At 40.2% G+C, this 25,711-nt stretch overlaps 1 protein-coding gene across 1 annotated transcript in view; it reads left to right on the top strand.

Annotated features, from left to right (window-relative positions):
- Positions 1 to 25,711, top strand: part of LOC135497733 (uncharacterized) — a 37,179-nt gene that overhangs the window by 3,209 nt on the left and 8,259 nt on the right. Inside the window, exons 7-26 of the mRNA XM_064787565.1 lie at positions 1,042 to 1,302; positions 2,763 to 3,193; positions 3,605 to 3,826; positions 5,421 to 5,630; positions 6,234 to 6,408; positions 7,319 to 7,593; positions 7,901 to 8,062; positions 8,508 to 8,697; positions 9,785 to 9,933; positions 10,300 to 10,602; positions 11,642 to 11,876; positions 12,470 to 12,675; positions 12,873 to 13,059; positions 14,677 to 14,847; positions 15,252 to 15,674; positions 18,354 to 18,504; positions 20,160 to 20,302; positions 21,450 to 21,725; positions 22,681 to 23,003; positions 24,242 to 24,430. Coding sequence (XP_064643635.1) covers positions 1,042 to 1,302; positions 2,763 to 3,193; positions 3,605 to 3,826; positions 5,421 to 5,630; positions 6,234 to 6,408; positions 7,319 to 7,593; positions 7,901 to 8,062; positions 8,508 to 8,697; positions 9,785 to 9,933; positions 10,300 to 10,602; positions 11,642 to 11,876; positions 12,470 to 12,675; positions 12,873 to 13,059; positions 14,677 to 14,847; positions 15,252 to 15,674; positions 18,354 to 18,504; positions 20,160 to 20,302; positions 21,450 to 21,725; positions 22,681 to 23,003; positions 24,242 to 24,430 — 4,682 coding nt within the window. The remainder of the gene's footprint in view (positions 1 to 1,041; positions 1,303 to 2,762; positions 3,194 to 3,604; positions 3,827 to 5,420; positions 5,631 to 6,233; positions 6,409 to 7,318; positions 7,594 to 7,900; positions 8,063 to 8,507; positions 8,698 to 9,784; positions 9,934 to 10,299; positions 10,603 to 11,641; positions 11,877 to 12,469; positions 12,676 to 12,872; positions 13,060 to 14,676; positions 14,848 to 15,251; positions 15,675 to 18,353; positions 18,505 to 20,159; positions 20,303 to 21,449; positions 21,726 to 22,680; positions 23,004 to 24,241; positions 24,431 to 25,711) is intronic.

Here is a 25,711-nt window from a genome sequence, read left to right as displayed (position 1 = left end):
ATGGCCTGAACTAAGGCCTTTGCAATTGATGTATTTAACTACAGGCTCCAAGAAGTCTGTGACGTGTATACTCACCCCATCAATTATCCTATGTTTTTATATGCCTTCACAAATATTATTATTTGAGTAAAAGTGAATCTAAGGACGAATAATGGGAACTGGGTGTGGTGCAATACCTGTTTTGGCACCTTCTGCTGATTAAACTATTTTACATTATAAGGTAGAGTGAGGTAATTGTAGCCCCGGTTTATTTGTAGCCCCTGCATTGTTTGATGCATGGGGATATCAATCAATATCATAAGCAGGGGCTACAATGAAACCGGGGCTACAATTACCCCAATCTACCTTATTCGATCAAGAAAAAGCATGTACGATAATCTCTGTTGAGAATGGCAGGCTATTCGTAGGGTAGGTTGTATATTCATTACGTTTATTTGCCTTCGCTGGTTCGGCCTATCAACCCGTACGGAAGGTGTTCGTGGGGTCGATGTCATCCAGAACAATGCTGATTTAGGCCTAGGTGTGAGCGGGCATTATCTAAAGACAGTAGACCGTGTACTAGGCAAGGTCTGTATTCTATTAACTGCAAGGCAAAGGGCAGGTTAACGTCATGTTTGTTTACTGTGACGATAGTATCTATTTACGAACATGTGGATGAGTGTTTTAATTTCACAGCCAATTGTCTATCATCAGTAATATTGACTAAAGTAATAGTTAGAAAAATAGGTCTAAAGGGACAACTTGGGTATGTGATTTACCTAACCAAGAGGATAATACCCCTGCTTGCCACCATGCGCCGCCACTTGTAGTAACACACTCTGATAGTGACCTTCGCCCATGGTACGAGGTATCTTTGGACATAAAAGCTTGTGAATTTCAGGCAAGCCTATGGCTACAACCCGTTCTAGTGCATTGTTTATTGCAGTTTTCAATGATCCTGTTTGGTGATGTTACGGTCCTGCGCGAAGCCATTTTTGTATGACAAACCAACATATCTCATCATGCCCAAGTTGTCCCCTTAAACTGTATTGTCCTTCTTAGGTCAGTCATTCGGAAGCTATGACGGAGTAAAGACGGAGGATGGGGAGATGTATTACGTCAAGGTGAAATCAACAAACGCGTTGGGCCAAGTCTACATTAAGCGTTCAGATGGTCTGACCATTCGCAGGAATCAGTTACACCCTGGGAGGGTGAATGATGGTGATATCGTGGGGTTCGATCTCAATTACTCTCCGACAACGAATCAAGTCAAAGCGAACTGGCAAAGCTTCGGAAAGCATGACCCCATTGCCGTTTTGTCTGGTACGTGTGCAGTTTGTCTTAAAGAATGTTTATAGTTTATTTCAACGATTGGTCATTCTGTTTATGGAAATGTGAAGGTTTCACGGCGAAAATCCCGTTGAAATTGAAGAGTTTCACAACATGCTATTCAGTTTTGTGTCCTGTGCATGTATATGTGTAAAATCGTTACAAGATTATTACATTCAGTAACGATATTATTCAGTTCCGGATATATTCGTGTAAATGTAAAATCTTTAGATTTTTGTATGATCTGATCTGCTCTTTGCCAAGAATCTCGCAATACCCTTTCCTTTGGCATTGTTATTAAATACATACATATGGTGGATGTATGTATGGACCTGAATTTGCAGTAACTCATCACGGGATCTTAAAACTAGACCATTTTTGCACCTGTGTTAGTAATGAGCGGTATCCATGATTGATACAATAGTCACTGCGGGACAGGCATTATGCATCTGTCGTTTTTTGTGTTGTCAAAGGAAAAATGAAAAATGCATTGCAGTTTTCCACCTAAAAATCTGAAAGTCACTGGGTACCACAGATATTGCAGTCCCGTGTACCAAAATGTACGGTGGCCCATAGAGGACATGCGTTTATTTTCAATATAATAGAAAAATTTTCTTTTTACAGTGCGTTTTTTTTCTCTCGAATTACAACCGCCGTCGGATTTATTTCTCACCGCCGAAAAAATAATTTCCACCGCCGGGTAAAAAATAATAATTCCCACCACCGCCAAAGAAAATAATATCCACCGCGGTGGAAATAATATCCATCGCGGGAGCTAATTCGTTATTGACACCGGGTGGATATTATTTCCACCGCGGTGGATATTATTTCCACCGCGGTGGATATTAAATTCCACCGCGGTCGATATTAATTTCCACCGCGGTGGATATTATTTTCTTTGGCGGTGGTGGGAATTATTATTTTTTTACCCGGCGGTGGGGATTATTTTTTCGGCGGTGAGAAATAAATCCGACGGCGGTTGTAATTCGAGAGAAAAAAAACGCATTGAAAAATGAAAAATTTTCTATTATATTGAAAATAAACGCATGTCCTCTATGGGCCACCGTAAAAATGAGCCATGAATTTGAATATCTAACAGTATCACATGCATGATATTAAACATAACAGACATTTTTTTAAAAAAGTAATTCACATGGCCTCTTCCTTTTGGTGTTTTCCAGGCCTGGACAGGCGTGATAAGAATATGTCCCAAACAATACTAACAAGTAAAGATACATTTCCTCAGAAGCCCATTTAGGAGAGTCTAGAAATCGTGCGATTTTGTCCGAAAAATGATCAAATAGGCCCATTCCAAGCAGAACATGTTAATTTGGCAGTCTGATCTGCCACGAGAAAATCGAGTGCAATAAAATGATATTGTGAAACGGAAATGTGAAGGAGATTGTGTACGACTACTATCGTTTCACAATGACAATGATATTATTACATTTCAGGCAATTCTGGCGTAAAAGAAGAAAAACCACTAAACCACAATCACCAAGTCGTCAGCTATTACGAAGTAGCAGTTGGGACGGACAGGCGCTACTCGCACACTCGGCATAACATTGTTCCATACACCAATGTTGGGCGTAATCTATCAGTGACATTCAACCACCTCAACCTACATGCAAAACAAGGAATATACTATACCACTGTACGAGCTCACAGTACATCAATGGCAATGGTCGAGGTTACCTCAAATGGGTTCACAGCAGGCTATAACAATGGAGTCAAAGCTGGTGAAATCACGATGTCGGAATTCTGGAGCAATTTTACCCACGTGTTTGCTCGATGGGAAGGCTTCGGCTCAGATGCCGGGATCATATTTTATCATGCAGGTGTAACCAATACAACCATCCCTGAAAACTATACATGTGATAACGCGGTAGGTGTTCTTAATGCACGCCATAATTCTGTTTCCAATGATAGAAAGCATAACGTTTCTTTACCCTTAATGTTTTCCGTAAGTACCCCATTTCGAAGCCTTTTTAGGGGTACTTGTCATCAAGATTAGCCTGATGACCCTTGGGATTAGGCGTTCAGTTCGTGTATCTCGGGAATATTTCCTATCCAATAAAGAAATGAAAGGTGAAATAATACGCTGTGTCCCTTTTGGTAATGAGACAGTTCGCCAACAAAGTATACATATCACAAATAGCGCTTTCAAGGTTTTTAATTGACTGAAAAATAACGATTAGGCGAGTCAACAACACTTTCCGAGTGATAATTTAGACTAATCAATCGGGACACTTTCAAATCTATTGGTAAGGAAAATGGGTTTGTTTTATTATTTCAGGCTTTGAAAGAAAATCTCTTTCCAATTGCTTCAATAAGAAACGTCGGTGACAACACCATGGTCGAATTATCTGGCTTAAATCTAAGTTACCATTCCAACTATTTTCTTTACGTGATCGGAACTGATGACGCCGGGCTGTGTAACTTCACATATCATCAATTTCGTGTTGATACAACCCCGCCAGATGAGGGTGAGATCAAAGTGGGACCTTACTGGCACTTGGTAAGTTGATGCACATGGCCATGTGGTTTAAGGAATTGAACCCGAGGCGGAGGACCTTGGTTGAGTTACCAAGACACTCTCGGGTGGAGCTAAAATACAGGCGAGGGTTTGGACGAAATTTTAGCTCCACCCGAGAGTGTCTTGGTAACTCAACCAAGGTCCGAAGCCGAGGGTTCAATTTCTATTCTAAAATACCTCAAACTTAAAAAGATAGGCCACGAAATAACTTGAATATGTGCGAATTTGGCAAATTCCATCCATCGCCTGCCCGGAGCGCCGGTAGCGCCGTTGTTTACATTATGTTACGGCAGCGCGTATAGGAAGTCCGGATCGGCTCGCTCAAGTGACGCTAAAATCCGCGCAAATGGGCTATTTGGAGCGTTTTTCTCAGCAAATATGTGTAGTGCTCATTAAAAAACTTAGGGTGGTTGATGCTTCCTTGGCTGATTTGTGTTTGAAGCAGTGTTTTGAGAGCCTCAAACTTCTGAAGTGAGCTGTGTGCATGGTGCCACATTTTAGTGCAACCCGAGGGAACTTTGGTAGAGCATCTTGGTTGCGTGTCCAAAACACTCCACTCTCAGAACGAGGCTTATGCATTTTCCATTTAAAAGTTGACTTTACGGTACCAAGGTATTTTAGAATAGGCAACCAACACTCCGAAACCTAACCGAGAAAAAGCTGTGGCAAATTATCCATTTGAAGAGAGCAAAAGACAATGTGTTTTATCTCAGCCCATGGTTGACTGACTCATTATCACTGCACAGAGACCCTCTAAATTTTTTTATTCCTACATTAATATAGCTGCTCAGATCTGATTCCTGGCTCCCGAACTCGGCCTAAGGAATAACATCATGCGGTCACATGTCAAACCGACACATGATCTTCAGTCAGGACATCTATCCACCGACTAACGAAATTATCTGAAAGAACGTAAAAAATCTTCTAATAGTCCGGTATACCTTGCTCCTAACTATAGCTGAAAGGGTGGATGTTGTCCTGGGTGCCGACAAATGGTACCCAGGTTCGAGATCGACTGGACAATAAGCACCCTGGGTGCCATTACACTAGACAAACAGCACCCAGCTTCTTTTTGCCTGGCTTACGGATCGTAGGGACGAGGACGTTTCTTGCAATCTCGTTTCATCTCGCGCCGTGGTACTTGCGGCATTAGCAGTGCGCGAAATAAAAAGAACAGATAAACAGAAAAAAACGCGTTTAGGCCTATAGGTCTTTGAAAGCACATTTCGGATGATTTATTCAAAAAAGGTATGTAGGAGGGATATATTCAGAGAATGAAAAATTGTGTGATGACAAAATGAATGGATTTGCTGCTTATTTTTCTTGACAGTCAGTCGATATGTACCACGGTGCGAGATAAAACGAGATTGCAAGAAACGTTCTCGTCCCTAAGATCCGTACGCCAGGCAAAAAGAAGCTGGGTGCTGTTTGTCTAGTGTAATGACACCCAGGGTGCTTATTGTCCAGTCGATCTCGAACCTGGGTACCATTTGTCGGCACCCAGGACGACATCCACCCTTTCAGCCTAACTATATTCCTCTTTAACTTGCATGATTAACCTTTCTCTTACCTACAGGGCGCTGCGTTTACAGCTACGAAGAACCTGATCCAAGTAGAATGGCAGGGTTACGGAGACGCACAATCTGGCATTGCACGGTTTGAGATATCGCTCTGGAGCGCCCCCAGCTGTGACCGTAATTATAGTAGTAAATTGGTACCTTATGATGACTGGATTAAGCTTTCTACCAACTTTTCAAGCTACAGCCTTATTCAGTTGGATCTCAAGGTAAAGCTCTGGTGGCGAAGCTCTGAAACTTATGGTCAATCGAAAGAAAGCTCATTTCGGACTTATATTTCACTAAAGGACGACTGATGTAGCGTTTATAAAATGATAACTGATGTAGGGTTTATAAAATGATAATAAGATTTTGGCCGCAATAATCTTCCTGCCTTTCTGTAAATGAATACTAGTATACATCAGGTACAGCTAATGTGTGTGTGTGTGTATTACATAACCTACTATTCTAAAACACCCGAGTGAGAATATTTCATTTTCATAATGGGTAATGTATATAGCCTCGTTTTCACCACAGAGGTTTGGATGAGACAACCAAAACCGCTTGGGTTGGTGCAAAATGTGGAAGCTTTTCAAAAACATTTAAAACCAAATTATTCGATATTTAATTTGAGATGTTTTAGAATAGAAATTGATACCTCACTGTCGGTATTGATTGTCTCACCCAAACCGTTCGGACGGAGCTAAAATATTTGCCGCTAGCTCCACCCTCGCGGTTTGATGAGACAAACAATACCTCCAGTGAGGTATCAATTCCTTTTCAAAATCAAAATCACTTACAATGCCAATTAACTGAATCAAATCGGTTTACAGGAAATGATCCCGTATTTTGTCAAGCTCAGAGTCTACAACAAAGCAGGGCTTTTTGTTGAGACAGTGTCGAAGCCGATCTTTGTTGATGAGTCAACACCGACTGCTGGTGACGTTATTGATGGCCATACTTTCACTGACGACCTCGTCTGGCAGAAAAGTACATCGGATGTTAATGGTAAGCTACATCTTGACCTATTAATTGGTGACATAAGTTTTAAAGTCATGCAAGCAATGTGTCTGTTCTTCAAACGGATTGGGAACAAAGAAAGACCAAAATCCTGCTTAGATATTTATTATGGAAGTGACCATCTATTTGGGAAGCCCGGTGTAATGTTTTTGAGTGTTTCTATTTTTGAGTGTTTCCCCTCATTGTTTGGGAACGCTAAAAGATAGATTGACAAGTTTTTCTGTGTTTCCCCCTATTGAAAAGTCATGGTCTCTCTAGCTGTCTATTGTTTGGAAACACTGACACATGGGAAACAACCACAGATGTTACACCGGCTTACCAAACATCGACTTTTTTGCTCTTAATAGTGAGCCGAACTCATTAACATTTATAGCTGTCGAAGAGCTCATTATCATTCAATGGCAAAGCGATCAACAGCACGACTGGAGTTATAGCGAAGGACCTTAGCAATGTACCTGATGCATTCATTTCGCTTATCAGTTGATCATATACTCGTGCATATTCCTCTCCAACGATGTTTGATAAGAACACGTATTTAGTAAAAGAAAATGAATCGAGAGCGAGACTAAATCGGCCATTATGCGCATATTAATTCCAATATGACCTCACTGCTCTCCGATTGGCTAATGTGTTGCAACGTCTCCGTCTCGCCGAACAGGGTAGAATTTTTAATTGTTTGACAACCCAGTTTGGCAAGCCCGGCTTGCCAAACTGGGTTGATTTTCAGTGCTATTCGGCTTTCCACACAGGACAGCAAATGATGACCTTTCGGCGAGCGGTTTGCCAAATAAACCCGGCCTTTATTTTATTGTGTAGTTTTACAGTATCAGGGAATAGTACCCGTTAGCCCGGTTCATGGTGGCAATAATATAATGATATAAATGTATGGCTATTTCAGGTACCTTTCTCCACTTTGCCATCAAAAATGGCACCCCATGTCCGGCGAGACAAGTCGATTTTACCTCAGGATGGACGAAGATTGATGGCATTGGTCTTGGAGTTCAACGTGGCGTTCGGTGGGGAATCAAGTATTCTGCTGACGCCATTCGAAATGAGGCCAATACCTTAATATCAATCCACATGACTCGGGTGCGAGCCGGATACTCCTATCTAAGGTCTGGCGCAATTGCGAGAGACGCCGACATGTCTAATGTTACAGGTGGCGATTATATTGTAAGTGAAAATGTGTCGTATTCATACCCATAAGGTGGATGTGAAACGTCTAGTCGTAAAGCGGTGGTCAAGGGATTGAGGTCGCTAGGAATTTTTCATCGACTTATCGTTAATTGTTTTGTAACTATTTTTGATTTGACTGGGATGTTGATTTTGAGTCCGAGCCACAATACTCCATCAGTTTTCAAAATAATTGTGTCGTAGCGGACATTTGATAAACTACAGTGGATGGTGTTGCATGTCTTGTACCTTTTCAATGCCCCTACGAGTTTCTCTACGGCTGCACAAACATGAATACACATTTCAGGTCAGAATCCGAGCGGCTGATGGCCAGGGTATTGCTACTACTAGTGTCCTATTGTGGGATGGACCAGACGACATGCTTCAAGATCACGACTGGCAAGATGAACCTGAGTGGACGGGCGAGCATAGCACTTGCAAGTGTTGTTTCACAATTCCGCCGCCAAAGGTACAAACAGTATACCACGCATTTTACTCTTCAAACTGTAATGGTTTGTTGAAATAGAATACCATATTTAAAGTTGGAACCAGTCCATGTGTAACCTGTTTCAGTATATCAGAATCAAGTGAACACATTGAACTTTCTATGATGATCCTTTGAATTGGGGTTTTTGAAATGTCCTGTTTAGTGCTTTCATTTAATGTACCTTGGGTATAATACTGTTCTTATTTTCTTATCTCTCCTAATTATGCAACATTATAAGTTTACTGTTATTTATTCTCATTAAACTACATTTACCTCAAATTTTCATTCGATTTTGATTAATACAGACAGGTGATATTGTGGCGTATTGTGTACTAGACACTCACCACACCTTGGGCAGGGTGAGTTCGTCGTGACAGTTCCTCAGCACATGTGTTATGTGATGTGATATTTCGTGTATTTCATTCAGAAATGCCCATGTGATTGTAAGTCGTATCGCAAGTCAAGCGTGAACCCTCAAAGAGAGAGCCACGGGCCAAATGCACAGCAGCAACAGAAAATCAAGCATGCAAATAAGACCGCATCGGATGTTGTTGTCTTAAAAATAGCGCCAACTGAATTCACAACGCAGAGAAGTTGTGGATTTCAACTCATCGCAGGTACGTTATCAGCGGGTTTTTTTAAAAACTGACTCAAGATTGCGTAATCATAGTTGGACGCTCAATACAAAAGTTGGACAATATGATGCAATACCAGTTATGTTTTTTATAGAATTCATTTTAAAAAATCGACAGCAAATATGAAAAGCTGAAACTTTTCCAGTGCTGCTGCATGGCATCAATCGTTTAAATAAGAAAATAAACATCACCAGGTATAACTCCAAATGGCCTCGATTCACAGAAATGATACCTCTTTTCACAAGTGCATTGCGTAAAGTATTTTATGGTTTTTCTTTACACGATTGCTACCAACATGTTTCTATTCCCCATTTTTTACATGATCTGATCTTCTTGGCTGTCTTATTTTGCTTATTTGTGACTCGCTCTACCAAAACTAGGCGCTTGTCGCATCTGAACTCGACAGGTTGATACGGACTTGTTGTTCATTTCCCTATTGTAGACCTTTTGTGAAATCTATTACAAACTGATTTGGTCACATTTCACAAAAGGTCTACAATAGGGAAATGAACAACAAGTCCGTATCAACCTGTCAAGTTCAGATGCGACAAGCGCCTAATTTTGGTAGAGGGGTCACATTTTTAGTCGTGAGCATATATACACGATATACAGGATACTTGTAAGAGTGCGGTGTAAGATCTTAAAGCAGAATCTTACACAAATTGTGTAATGATTGGACAGACATGTACGCATAAGAACGCGGCTGAGATCATAACTAAGAATCAAAGTAGAATCTTACCAGGATTTTCGTTGAAGTAGAATAGTAGAAGGGTATACGTAAACTCGGCAAAGAAGTTGGATAATAGAATATGTTTTAAACAGTCCTTTTGTTGTAACAAAAATGTTTAGTGAACAAAAGAAAAAGCAGTTGGGCCTCCAGGTTCCTGACTATATACTGTTTCCTAATATTTCCTTTGCTTGTGCTGACTAAATACTGTTTCCTAATATTTCCTTTGCTTGTGCTGACTAAATACTGTTTCCTGATATTTCCTTTGCTTGTGCTGACTAAATACTGTTTCCTGATATTTCCTTTGCTTGTGATGTTGTTTTTTTTGTTTTGCATATTCAGGGACAAAACCACACGCTGTGTTGTGGTGCAGTACCTATAATGACACCCTCGAAAAACTAAAGGAGAAGCGCTATCTTGACTACGACCCGTCTGGAGATTGGCATACCTACAAGATAAGGATATACGCCATGGATAATGAACCTGTTCATGTATGTATTAACGTTGTTCATGGTTTAGGGATCTCATATTTTATGTCTATTTACAAAAACATTTGCCGGCGAAAAGACATGACCAAGATGTGGTGGTCCGCAGGATCCAAGCATCGACGATGGTAACCTGAGATCTCGGTCGTATAGGTCACAGTCCTACAAATGATTGAACAATATATCAGGACCAAAATTGCATGGGAACTTTCTCCATGCGCTGAAGAATTATTTTGGCATGTTGATTTCATGCTCATCGTTATTTGGAAAGGTGGATATCTCTAGCCGCTTCTCTAGCCGACCTTGTTATAACTGTGAAAAAAACGGTTCGATTTCTAAACGTTTATGAATATATATCTTTTGTCATGACAGCCACAGTGGTGCATTGATGTTTTCGAAACAAAACGGCAACTTCTGCTAGGTCGGCTGTGTGGCATCGAAGGATTTACTCCAAAGACCAAACTGATATTCCATCTGTGGAACAAGGATAACTTCTTACCAAAGTCACCGGTTTGGAAAGCTACTGCATGGTTTGATAGAGTCAGGTTGCCTGCAAGCGATACAAGCCTCTGTCGCTATGGAAGTGTGTTCCGTGGTGGGTCGTCGGCGATTATTGCGTATGAAGCTGGTGTAGGAACAAAACCAATGGCAACTGATGTCGCACAATACAAAATGGTATGTACCTGGCATAAATCGTCATGCTTCATTATGATTGTTTTCTTTCTGAACCGAGTGGTTCTGTCCGACAGATAGATTTGCTATCGACCACATTTACACAAGCATCTATCTGAAATATATTCGTACATAACAGGTCAGCTTCGTTCTGTGGTTGGTCGCAAAATATCGTGCGAGGTCGCAAGCGTCATTTAAAGTAATTAATACATGTGAACTGATCGATGCTTCTCATCCAGCACTCTGTTATTGAATACGGTAGCACCATTGCGGCTTGCTAAAATCACGTGACCATAAGTGAGAGCACGTGACAAGACGATGAACCACCAGGAGAAACGTGATATCACTTATTCATACTCACGTCTTGTGTCATGTTTAAGTTAATTGACTAAAACCAGATACATTTTCGTAATATGATTATATCAACAATGACATCGTTTTGGTTTTGTGTGATTTCTTTTCAAATTAAGATAACAGAACTAGACAAGGACCTTTACTCGAGAATCAGGGGACAGTAAATCCTACACGACGTGTTCATTTTAAACATGACGTAATACCACGTGAAATTCCTACTCTACCCTCGGGTCCCAGACGAACTCAACCTTGGTCTGGTTGCGTCTTGTCACGTGCCCTCACTCATGGTCACGTGACTATTCCTCGCTTTTGAGGGTCGAGCCCGCATGGCGAATTAGGTTAAAAATGACGCCACAGGAGAGGTAAACTGGGTGTGCAAAGCCCAAAAGGCGCAATCAGAATTCAACACTCGGTATCTTAACCTCGAATTCAATATTTAACTGTCAACTTCGATATTAAAGAGAGTCATTTTCAAATAACAAATTATCAAACGTACAAGATCGAGGATTGAGTTAACATGATAACCTCCCGGGCTTCCGTACCGATCCGCTTGGGTCCAAATCAAGATCACGCCTGAACTAGTGTTCCTGTTATGTTTTGAAGAACTCGGTGAAAGGGGCCATCTTATTGTTATAGTTGACGGGTAGCCGTTCAAGTTGTTTTGATTGTTGAGCTCCTATACTTACAGGTCGCTCAGCCATGCATTCCCTGTATACATGCATGTGACGTATTTACATGTGACAAGTCCTGTCCTGGGAACCGGGTTATGCAGATGAGGTTCACACTTGACGAACTATCCCTCCCGGTGACCATAGTAACCACCAAACAGAACAACCGAATGGAAAACGAAACTACTAGCCAAATTAAACAAACCAACGGAACGAACAGCACAGAATCGGAGTCTGTTGTATATTTTCTTACAGGTAAGTTACGTATATGTATAATAAAAAGATTTAGGATGGTTTTTTTGAAAACAAATTGTCATTCTTTTTTTTCTGGAAATTAGGAAAATAAATCCCAAAAAAAATGTGAACAAAATACAGGGGCTACATATTTTTGGGGAAATTTAGAAAAGTGGCGTCCACTTGACGACAATTCGAAGTGAGCACACGTACACTCTTGGTCAAAAGTTTATAGACACCAGTTTTCCTAAATTATCTCGAAAACCTTTGGGTCAAAAATTGCCCGGGTACCACCGATGTGTAGAGAAATTCCTAGGCTATAAGACGAGGTTAAATATACCGACAGGTATTATGATATAATTATTCTGTGATGTAATTTGTATGGACATCCCCTAATCCAAAGCTTCTGAACATAAAATTGTTGTCCAAATATTTAACAGTGTATACTGGAAGAAACACACTAGTCGGCACATAATGCCTGATGATTAAATTGCACCGCTGTTTATCATGTATACATGTTACTTTATGAAATAAAGGAAATAATAATGATTAGGGAATAATATTATAATCCATTGTTAATCATGCGTACACTCTGTTCCGATTTCTTTTTAAAGTGAAAGCTGTACTTGGCTCCGGCGCGCACGTTACTCGCTCTTCCAATGGTTTCCGCATCGACACGACTGCGCCCGTTCTTGACAAGGATATCAATGTGACATACATAGACTTCGAACAGGGCGAATATAAACCTGTCAGTTACCAGTCATCCAATGGAACCATCAAGGCGTTATGGAGATGTGTGGACCAAGAAAGCATGATTATGGTAAACATTACCTCATTGAATCATCAACTAGGTACAAAATGTTTGTCTCTTCGATCCAGAGCACTTATAGGGGGTTTCCCACGACCGATTCAGCGAGCGATTGATAATTCATTGGTCATTTAACCCTATTATAATGTTGTTAAAATTTTGTCGTGATTTTCACAGCTTTATAAAACACACTCATCGCCACTTTTTAGGATCACCAATGGGCCATTGGAACTGAACCAGGGCGCATGAACATCCAGAACTTCACATCCGTTGGCCGGAACCCTGCTGGAACGAGAACTGGTCTTGAAGGTGTTCTGCATCACAACCATACATATTACGTGTCAATCATATGCACCAACTATGCTGGATCCAGACTCAAATATGAAGATAAAAAAGGTGATTATATATTGTATTATGAAAGGTGATTATTCATGCCAATCCATGGCGTAATCACAGCTGTGAAAGGGTGTAAATACCAACAACCCACCGTACAATCCTCATGCAGATGTAGGCCTACACGACGACATGAGGATCATTCTATGGGCCTAATTCGAGAATATAAACCGCTACTAACTTTAAACCTTTAGGCCCAAATTCATAAAGCGTGTTTAAGGGTTAGACATGTACAACTTCTCTCTAATCAGTTTCAGGGCCTATTCATATTCTGTGAAGATTTACATCAAGGGCCAGAATCTGTCTATTCAGTAGTTAAATGCTGTTTTAAGCTAAACACCCATTATGAATTTGGCCCTTAGTGTCTGGCGTACACGTATGTGTACACTCAATAAATGTGACTCATTCCAGCAAAACCAGTCGCATGTCGCTCTGAGCTTGGCAGGTTAAGACGGACTGTTTGTTCATTTCACTATTGTCTGCCTTTTGTGAAATCTGACGACATCAATTTCTTCTATTATCTCCTGGTGTCATCTAGGCTTATCTTATGTGCGACATGCGACTGGTTTTGCTAGAACGGTGTGCAAGGGATAGTAGTCCTAGGGCTGATAGTCCGTGTAACAATAGCCCGCATTGCTAAATGTTTTGGTTAGGGTTAGCGGTACAATAGATCATGCTGCTTAATTGATCAAATACAATGCTACCGGACTATGACTCCAGGGGGACTATATCCGCTGTCACAACGGGTCACGAATACGAATTAAACAGACATTCGTAAGAGTATGGCCCAAAGTACCCATTTATAGCGTGCTGTGAACATTTGTGCACATTTAGTACACAATGAAATAACAGATGGCAGCACCAGTCATTGAAGATGGTAATGGGGTCATGCTATCCAAGACGTACACATACGTTGCCAACAAGCAGCTGCTGTCAAGGAATATAAATGCACCGATAAATTCGTTATCTTATTTTGTTTCATCCCGCCTGGGGATGATTTGCAGACTTTTTGGTGTTTTTTTTGTTAACTTTTTGGTAAAAGAGCCAGCATGAAGAATGGCCAAACCAGACACCTTGATTTATCAGCCATGGACAAGTATGGACACCATCTCTGTTTTACAATCGCAAAAAGACAACCTGCAAAAATAAATCTTGGCCATTTTGAAAAAGCCCTTTTCACAGACAACGTATTTTTACCATGGCATAAAAATATACAAGCTTATTCAAGCAATTTACTTGAAGTTGTCAGTGTCTTCCAATGCTGATGACATTTTAAATGCTTTTGGGGATGATTGGATTAAAAATAGGACTTTTATGTCATGGTAAACTTACGCCATCTGTGAATAGCCGAAATTTATTTCGCATACGGTCTATAAAATCACCGATCTCACTAGCGGTTAAGGCGTCCGCCTCGTGAACAAAAGGTCGAAGGGTCGTGGCCCGCTGGTAACCTCTGTCCGATGCGGCCGGTTGGTTAGCCGCCAGCTAGTTAAATATAGGGTACCAACTGCCTTCTCGCAAGGCGCCTGGCAATAGAGATAGGAGTTTGGAACTTAAGAGTGTCTCATAAGCCAAAAGCTGGCTGGCCCTCTCACTATACGCCGTTTGATCTTATTTCAGGCGTTAAGGTTCTCCTGGAAAAACCAATAGTAAAGGATGTACGAACCACTTTACCTGGAACAAAACCATTTGACAGACCAGTTCGTCCTATAAACGCGCGGGTCGCAAAAAGCAAAGAATCGATTGGAATAACTTGGACGAAAGCTCGAGACCAGAACATTAGGCGTTACGGTAAGTTGGCTGAGCATGTCAAAACATGGCGGTTGACGAGTTACGACTAACGTGGTCGTAAAGCGGACATAATCGCATCTGCATGCATGGCGAACAGTTGTTTGTCTTTTTTTTAAATGTGGCCAAATGATAAACACGTCAGATCATCACAAATTGTATCATCTTCTTATGAAAAAGTAATTGCATCATTATGATGAATAATAAACTTTGCTTAAATAGGATGTGAGAAGTCTGCATAATATTAATACTATTAATACTGTCTTGATCGGTATAATAATGACATATGCTTATAATACAGTGCCGATGACGCATCAGTTTACATTGAAATGGCCGCAAACGGATGAGTACATATTTTGGATAACTGGCTTAGAATGATCATCAATCCATTTTCAACCATTTTTTAGAATTTGGTATTGGCACCAGTGCCTGCGAGGAAGGGGAACATTGGAATGATGATGTCTTCCCCTTCACATGGGTAGGAATGAATGAGGCTGGAAAAATCGAGATCAAGGATGGGTCGGTGTATTATAATGATACGAAACTGAATGACACCTGTACGTTTTCAAGAACAAACTATGAAGAGAATCGTAACAAAACCGAATGCCTTTTCAATATGGAGATCGGACGCACCGTATTCTTGTGTATGAAACTGTGTAACCTGGCTGATAAATGCGTCCTCAAGGAGAGTGGATCCGTCACGTTTGTGGAAGAAGGGAAGAGTATAGTCGCCAGTTCGCAGGATGGCGAAGGAATCGCGGTTACAGTCACCCGGACTGACTCCCGGAAAAGAGCAGTTGATGAAGTCGCAGAGATCAAAACTCCCGAAGGTAGGTCGATGCTATTTCGTAATAAGGTTCATTGAACCGCACACGCATCTGAAAGCACTAATTGATATCAGATTGAAATGTTAATATTCCTTCTTTTGTGCGCGGCCGCATCGAGATTCAGCAAGTATCATTAAAATTTCAATATCTGAATGTTAACAGCTATTCTTATGAGGTCACACTTGCAATCCAGGTCATTCAGAAATACAATGTAACGGTTTTTGGTTGAAATCATAATGGTCTGGAAACCAGGAGAGATTATAGTGAATAAAACACATGCAACGATCTACGTATTCTCGACGTTTCGTGCATTTGACACTTTTTCAAAGAGATACAGAATCAAAAGATCAACCAGGTTTTATACAAAATTTAACAGAGATTCTGGTTTGCGCTATGCTACGTTTTAACATACGCCGTCAGCGACCTCGTGTCGTGATGTGCTTTGTTGATATTTACATTGATTCCTATTGGCTGAGGCTTTTAGGGGGCGTGGTTTCCAGGAACTGTAGAGCATCGCGTGGCCGATAGGTGGCTCTTTAGGTAGAATGGCGGTTCATGATTAAGTTAATGATTCAGCGAGTTACAAAGAGATAATTTTACAAATTACATAAAAATATGGAATGAAAGTAACTCCACGCCAGGAAACCAGGAGAGAAAATATTGTTCAATGTTTCAAGGAAGTCCTACCTCCTCGTGATTCAGGTGTTTATCTGACGATAATGTTTCTGTTCTCGTCGAATCACACGTAAGAAAAATCGTTGGTATCGTGATTTGACGAGATCAAGGTCAGGATAGTCATATCAACAGCGCGGTCACACGAAAATGAGAGAAATTTCATTGAAACCATAGACAATTTTAACAACGTTTCCAGTAAATGATATATTCAACCAAACGTTTTTATACTATAGCTTAATGTTGTACTGCTTAAACATTGATCAGGGGCGCCTATCTTTCTGCCCACGCTATGATGCTCAAGCTCACTAACAACCATGACAACTGATAACCTGAATTACCTACATGTAGCGTATCATAATGATGATGATAAAAATGATGATAATACTTAGTTCTTATATAGCCCTTTTCACTGTATTATCTACTGTCTAAAAGCACTTATTATGATCGCAAACTAGACTACCCAGCCTATCCAGAAACTAATCTGGAGAGCCTAGCGCAGCCACAAAATAGCGCACATTACGTTTCTAGAGCTCTTGATCCCGATTCGATTTATATGTTATCTTCCCTCAAGATCGTCAATTGTTCCCGACCGAAGCCTGACCCTGATTCCTCAACCCCAAACAACAGCAAGGAGGCTGTTCCATAGATCAGCCGCCCTCCCTATTACTAATCCAGAGGGCAGCAGGGTTTAACACCTCCGTTGAGTTGAGGATATGGGTCACTGCTGCTTTGTGCGATTATTACATAACCAGAGGTGTATAAACAAGCCTAATTCTAAACAAGGCAGTCCAGGAAGAGATCAATTACCAGTATATATACTATGCTTAATATATCATTGTTGCTGAAAACAGGTTTTCCTGGTAAAAGCGTGAGTATCCTTCTCCCCCCTATCATAGTTTAGTGTAGCTTGGAGTACTCTGACTGGAAGCATGGTTGATTTTTGAAAGTGGGACTTTAATGAAAAATTTTTTTACAAAGATTGTAAAAGTTATTTTGTTCTTAGGACGCTTTATATTTGGGCTAATTTTGATGGAACTCTGACAAACTGATTATTAGGTCTGTGACTACATGAATATATGAGCAGTTTTTGTGGTGAAATTTCTCATCTTCCAAAGAAGAGGATTTGTTAGCACTCTCTTTGCATAAATATTCAAAATACATTGTCTAGTTTAAAACAAGCCTCATTCTAAACAATGCAGTCTGTGTCACCCCAGGTAGAGATTAATTGCTAGTATACATACTATGCTTGATAAATATACCATTGTTTAGTGTAGCTGGGACTACTCTGACTGGACGCATGGTTGATTTTTGAAAATAGTGACTTTGATGAACATCAATTTTACTAAGATTATAAAATTTATTTTTTTGTTAGGACGCTTTATGTTCGGGCCAATTTTGTTAGAATTTTGACAGACTGAATATAGGTCTCTAACAACATGAATATATGAACAGTTTTTGCAGTCAAATGTTTCATCTTACAAAAAAAGGACATGTAAGCACTCTCTTTGCATTAATCTACAAATAATAGTGTTTCAATTTTGGTTGAAGTCTTGCCTAGTTTTTGTTGAAACCACTGTCAGATTGATGACTTCGATTGTCTGAACAAGAATGTATATGTTATTTTTGCCTAGACATCATTTATCTGTGTAAAAGAATGGTAAGCCTTCTCAGTAAAATCCACTATTCCAGATCATTTGAAATTCCGTTTAAAGCATAAATACTGTAAATTTTACAAATAATTTAAATTTCACATTTCCAACATATTGTGCACTATATACTGTAGAACGGAAACATTTCGCGTGCAGAATATTTTTGCGAATTTTGCGAGTAGGTCAGTCTCGCGAAAATATTCTGCCGCAAAAATCCCTTGCTATTAGCTTGAAATCCATGTAATTGTTGCCATGTTTCCACAGAGGCATAGATATATTTTAAAATGTCTATACTTATTTTGCTCGAAACTTAAATGGTAATCCGTTTTTTTGCGTTTTCTTTGTTTTCATTGCTTAGGTTTGGAGAATGCCCAGACGTTAGTGGTAGGACCTTTGGATAGAAGCGACGTTGAGGCAGCTTATGGGTCAGATGTTTCGGTTGATTTTAGAAAGTACATTCAGGACCCAAATGCTACACTATTCATGACAGAGAGAGCCTTACGTGGAAGGTAAGAGTTCAATGGATTGTATGCTGCAGAGCGTTGATGAATTAAAACTGATTACACATCACCATCTGAAACGTGTAACCAAATGCATAGAGATGACTGTTTTATTGTCACCAATCTCTTGGGCAATTATGCTCTCTGCAAGGAAACATATTGACATGTTGTGAGGAAGTGGGACAGGTGGTCGATTATTAATGAAACTTTCTTTTCCGCAGCCAAACAATGGACGTAGAGGTGTAATCGTTTGTAATCTAACTCCTCCTTCAGTTTAGATCGGATGAAAACAAAACTACTCCTGGGAGTCGTGATTGATATGGAGTATGTCCTTGAAGGGTTTTTCAAAATTATTTTGAAGCGATCATGGAGAAATCGCATTTTTGGTGCTTTGCAATTATCATAAGGGGGATTGTCAAAAGTCAATGGGAAGTCTCATATGCATATGGGGTCATTTCATAAGTCAACAGTGCGGATATATATTCTCAGTCCCATTTCATGACTCACTATAAACTAAGAAAAACAACCCGTTTGATCAGTTGATGGCTTTGCATGTGACCGTGTGATCCACCATCTCATCACATGCAAATAATTATAAATACCCATCAATACACAACTTTGTACTCGCCTCTTTTTGCACACAAAATATCAGGGATCTATACATGTGCAAGCATTAAAGGGAACTGGAACCGCCGAGCGATTTATTCAACTTTTCGACTTTCACCGCCCGAGAAAGTCAAACTTCCAACTTCCTATTCGAGTTCAGATTTGTAGATCCGCCCCCAGTGCCCGAGCATGCGCAGTTCAATTTGTTATTATTGAGAATCATGTGAGAATCACGTGAGTCATGCGATGTTTCATTCCTGAGTTTTCGTAGTAAATTCCATAGTAGTGACGTCACTCAATGATTGACAGCTAGGCGCCATGTTTCATTCATGCCTCGTTCTGATCACCCGATACGGGGGAAATGAAAATGAGGTCATACGAACTGGCTTGGCGGTTTCAGTTCCCTTTAAGGCTTTGGAAGGTTTTCACATAGCCTATAGACTAAGGTATTTTGGGTAGGATTGAGAACCTCTTTTTAGTACAGCAGGATGATCCCGGGTGCCAGGTGGGGTGACATCTTTCTGTTGGAGGGGATACTTCGAATGACATGATAGCTTGGGGTATTTACTTTGTCTTAGCCAGAACTTAAGAGTACTCTAAGTCCAGAGCTAGCCCTTGATTATTAAGGAACTTTCAAATGAAGGTGACCATTGTCTGTCTAAGAGTCCGCTACTACAACTTTCAATACTTGATGTATCTGAAGAGGCACTCTTGGCATGGCTTATCATACCTGCAGATTCTTTTTTTCACTCCTTCGTCATTGATCTTCATTGCAATTTAATCTTTCGCCCACTGGAAATCAAGGAAAAGCCCATTACAACATGCCTGCGTCACAGGTATAATGCTAGTATAATCAACAACTATACAGGGAGTAGTACCTCACTCCACAACACGTGTGAGTGCCTGTGGGTGGGAGGCTTGGACGGGGACAGAGAGGGAAGAAGGGCTTTAGAGAAACCTACATTCAAAGACCAGGCATGACTGTCAAGTAAGATATCCGTCCAGATCTCAAGCATACTGTCATGGTTGAATAGTAATGGAAGACTTCACTGCTTCAGGATTGTTGCCATCGATGGATCTGGCTTCTTCGTCAATTTGGTTGGTCACATTCCTGCGCCAGGACCTCTCACAATCACAGTGCCATACCTGTCTCATCAGATGACTAACACATCAAGACCGATGCTACTCCATTGGGATACAGGTAAGTAAACATAATGGTACGAAAGACCAGAAGGCTCATCGGAAATTTCGAAAACTTCGATTTTTCGGATTTCGATTTTTGGATTTCGGATTTCAAATTTCGGATTTTAGATTACGAATATCTGGTATTTCGTATAATGGCAACTTGCACATGTTTTCCAGGACAAAGTCCTTGTTAGATTCTAATAACGGTATGGTTTCAGTCATTAGGGAGTAGGCAAGTGCGAATTTCGCACCCATATGATTGTATGTGTGTTCAGTGTTTCATACGTTTCATGTACATATGCAATTTTATATGATTCTTGAACGATTCTCAACCTAGTTTGTCAGCATTCCCACCTTTTGTGATTAACAAAAACCGTTGATAGCATGCCCAATCACCGTATCACATGCATACTCCTCGATTACATGCCGCTAGTCCGAAGTTCCGAAGGATGGTCGGACGATGGTCCGAAAATTGAAAAAAAGCCCGCCAATCCGAAAATGGGAAAAACTGCCCGCCAGTTCGAAAATGACAAAAAGCCCCACAAGTACGAAAATATCTCGGTTATTAGTGACCTGTTCTCGATGATATTTTTATGGTAGGTACTCCGAGTAAGGATACATCACATTTCTTTTGGGCTTTTGATTTGACCTACTTTTCAAGGTCACAGAGGTCAATTGGCTCAAATTGGCCGTTTGAGGGTAACTATGGCACGTTTTTTAACACCGCTAAAGCCATGAACATGAATCTTGGTACACATGATCCCCTGCACTATAAAACCAAGTGATTTTTATTATAAAGTTACTTTAGTTTCACCATGAAAGGAAATACGATATTCAGAATTCAACTGCCAGTTGTACATTTTTCTAACTTTTTTCTGGGTCTTGTCGGTTTTCCAGCGCACATAAGATTGTTATCTCCACTTACAAAAATGAAGTGTCCGTAGGGAAAGGAGACGCCGATTTCCGGTTTCCTATAACAAAAATATGGGTACGGCGTAAATCATGATAGACGATTTAAAAGAGGGAAATATTTAAACGGAAAATTTCAAACATGTACACAGAGCACATGCCCCCAATGCTAGATGAACACACACACTGAAGTGTTATGATGCATAATAGTATATCCATAACATAAACGTCAAAATCCTTTGTCATTTTCTCAGGGGCTTATTCATGGATGATCACTTCGAAGACTTGCAAATCACACAATGGGACACAGGAATCATTTGATGCGGACAAACTCAGATTAAGCACGATTGTCTGTCGCACCCACTCAAATCATGAATCACAACCAGACAAAATCAGGAAACGATCGACTGATGGTGGGTCTTACTTCAAAAAAGAGACACATTTCATTGTAGGACAGGTTTCAACAGCGACTCAGAATTCCCCGCCGATTGTGAGTACGGAACCAATGCTGACCGTACCAGAGGATTCTGGTAAGTAGAGCACATACGATTTGCCAAAATAACAACAATCATTTCCATGAGAAGACTCACTTACTGTGTTTTTCTTTACAACCTTACTTGGATGCATTCTCGACGAATGCCGTCTAATCATACGAGGTGCCATTCAGCAGTTTGTGTCATTAACGACACATCAAAGGCCAACATCCGGGAGCCAAACAAACAAGCAATGACGAATGACGTACGTTGGATGGAACATACTGAAATAACTCAGCCACACACGTCAATGATAAATGTATGCACAGAAAAAAAACAATGGAAGCCGAGGGAAAAACCCAAACAAACGTGGTTAAATCTGCTTACCTTCACCCTTAATCAGATGATAACACTAGCCAGTTATAGGCTGCCGTGAGCGATCTGGTCCGTTTATGTATATAAGTCGCAATCTGACGGAACGCGTATTTGATGATGATGACGTCTATGATACTGTACATGAGAAAGAGAAAACGATTATGTTACACACTTGTAATTCAGTAAACGAGTCTAGATTGTGTCCTAAAAAAGTAATTAGAACTTTTTATAAATGGTCTCAGTCACCAGTATGGATGTATTTTCCATAATAAAAAACATATTTTCTCAAGAACTATAAATTTCTTCTGAAAAAAAAAGAAATGAAGATAAAATTTTTGTGGAATAGCCTAAATAATGTGGCCTCAGGGGCAAAATTATCCCGTCATGGCCGAAAAGTTGATTCATATATCAAAAATGGTCCAAAATGACCCCCAAACCCTAAAATTATCAGGTTAACCAACAAAGAAAATGTTGTGGTTGGAAGAACTACCATGGGTCTATTAGAACTCCGGAAATTACTTTCATCAGGGCGTCTGGGGAAAGGTAATGAGGCGCTGGAAGTCGCCAATGAATTAGCATTTTATTACTAATGTGTACCCTGCAGCTGAGGATTGATACGTTACCTCTATATTTCCAGCAATACTGCGACATACTCTTACAGCCAGAGACCCAGATGGTGATAACCACGTGTTTGCTATTGATGAAACTAAGCCAAGTCCGAATGGAGTAGCAGTCATTACTCCAGGTGGTAAAATGGAATATGAACCATGCATGGACTGTAATGGCATTGACACGGTCTATTACACAGTCACCGAGGTGAACATGGGAGATGTCACACCACTCGTTTCACGGGGGTCTATCTCTATCAACTTGACAGGCCTTAATGATGCACCTGAATTATTTCTATCAAGGAATGGAATTGTTATATTCACAGCCGATTCAACGTTTTATGAAGTCAATGTAAGTCAAGTTTTCAGAGATCATTTTTTAAATTCTCTCTCATGCAGTAAGCAATGTATTTTAGCATGGTTTTAGCATGGTTTATTTAAACCATTACCAGAAGGTTCAGCTTATTACAAACTAAGTTAATCACACCAATCGCTTGGCAGTGCTGGTCGTTGTTCAAACTATTGCCAGCCACAGATTCAAGTATAGCTGCAGACGAAAACACAGTGAAGAGAATGAACAAGAAAAACGAAGCAACTTCATGATAATGATGTTTTTAAATTCACTGGTGAGATTGAAGGCATTATTCTTTATCGTTGTAGCCGTCAAGGCCAGAAAGGTTCACACGACCCGTAATTCCTTTTTAATGTTCGGTAAACTGTAAGAAAACCATTTATTTGTTAATCATTAACAGGTATGATGTACAGGTATTGTCTAAGAGAAAACTGAACAGAATATAATTTGAGAAATACAAGTTTAAATAACTCACCAATTCGTGGCTAGTTTACTGGGTAAAAAATACACCGCTCCAAGGGCATGGCAGAAGACCAACTAAAATAGGTTCCCTCATGTGCACCCACAGCTCAGGCCCAGGTTAATTACATAAGCTATCTCATTAGGCCTACTATTATTACAGCAAGTCAGAAACTCCACAAGGGCCTGAGCCATAACTGCAACAAAAGGGGACCAAATGTAAAATATAAAAAGGTAACTTAAAGAAAAAGTAATTTGAATAAAAATTGAATGAAAACCATCACAATCGTTTTTATGGCTAATGTGCAATTGGACCTCCTTGTCAGTTAATTTAGAAATACATGTACATGCAAGTGTGTGTGCATTTGCTCATCAATTGAAATTGACCTCTACACTTGGGATGGGTTAGCTTCGGGTGCAAATTCGAGTGAATTTTGGCCTACCCCAATACACGGTCTATTGTCTTTAAACAAAGGCCGCTCACATCTAAGCCTGGATCACGCGAAGGTCCAATGGTCATTTTGCTGAATATGTTGGAAGCGCAACTCCATATTGGTGAATACGGTAGCGCCACTTCGGATTGCTGGTAGTCTATCATATCTAAGGGGGTTTTGAAGCATGGCGGTCGGGGTAGTTTAGTGTTGATTTGGCCGCTGGGATTTTTATGCATGCGTGTCAGCTTTAAGTTATTAAAATTGGTTGGAAAGAGCTGTCAATCAAGCCTTCAAAATTTAAATTTGCGGTGGATGATGAGTTTTAAAGTGGTTATCAATTTTCAGGTGTCAGTCGAAGAAAACACTGGCTACAATATAGCATATACAGACTTGACGATCCTTGTCGGAGCTTACGACAGAGATGTGGATGATGTTCTCAATATCACTTCACAAGCACCAGCGAATGGAGAGTTGATTCTTGCGAATTCGATTCAGACAACACCAAATTTGCCGGTCACTTGTATCGACCCAGAGGTTTGTTGTCTGTTTTCTTGTTTAAAGCCGACAGTGACGTTCATTTTCTCGGTCCTGAATTCCCTGTACCACTCTAGTTTCAGATCATTGACGGACCCAAGGCAAATGATTAATGGCATTATTACCAAGCTGTTGGCTGCTCGGCTACCTTCCACTCTACATCAGTAGTTCTTATCATTGAATTTGACATAACATTGAAACCTTTCAAATCTGAATGAATTATCCGGTTATTCCGATTTCAATCTCCACTTGACCCAAACGAGTCATCCGTGCAGGTCGGTGCAATGGCGAAGCACAGCGAGGAGATGAGAACGAGACAAGACCACTAATGAATATTCATAGGTTGGAGGGTCGAGGCCTATCAATTAGACGAGTGCATGTTTTTAACTCTCAATTACATAGTTGGAGAGGTATTGAAAAAATATTTGCTGTGGCAAGTCTACAGATATAAAGAAATTATTTGATGAAAAAATTAATTTCGAATTTTGCTAATTGGGTAATAGGGGGCGTGTTTTTTCTGCCAGTTGGCTGAAAAGAGTGGAAATATCAAAGTCTGTCTAATTTGTCGATTATCAAAAAATTTCCTTGGTCAACTACCAGTTTATTTTTCACCATTTACTTGCCCGACTGTCAGGAATATCATATCAAAATTTAAGATTCACAACCCCACGCAGTATGTGATGCGTCGCGGTCAAACATTGACAATTTAACTGCTAAAAGGCTTAAAAAATCAATTGTGGTCTTGTCTCGAACGTCCAGCCAGACGTTATCAGTACCTAGGTCTCGAAAATTCCGATAAGGTTCTTATTTAGTTTTGTATACATGTAAGAGTAGGTGCATTATACGATCAACGACTTTCCATGACTAATCTGTAACTCAAAATAAAATAATGCGCGAAAAACTACCGTTTCCCTCCAGAAATGACCTAACTACTACTAATGCCCAAAATCACAGCCGTCATATGATACATCCATAATAATACATCTACTTCAAGCCATAGGTCTTTATACTTTAAATAGAATGACAAATGATTCAGTCTATGGTTTGAAGTAGATGTATTATGAGGGCTGTGATTATGGGAATTAATACTTGGGTAATATTTGTTTTTGAGGGGGGAACAGTAGTTTTTTTGCGCATAAGTTACCTTAGATTATTCTTGGAAAGTCGTTGATCGCAAAATACATTTTCTTGTAAGCTTACATGAAGAACTTTACTATGGTCATGTAAATATGGTACGTGAACATGATTGAATTAGAACCTGAATTATGAAACAAGAATTTT

This window comes from Lineus longissimus, chromosome 13, assembly GCF_910592395.1.
Source record: "Lineus longissimus chromosome 13, tnLinLong1.2, whole genome shotgun sequence".
Taxonomy (NCBI): Eukaryota; Metazoa; Nemertea; class Pilidiophora; order Heteronemertea; family Lineidae; genus Lineus; species Lineus longissimus.
This window is presented reverse-complemented; position numbering and strand designations above follow the sequence as displayed.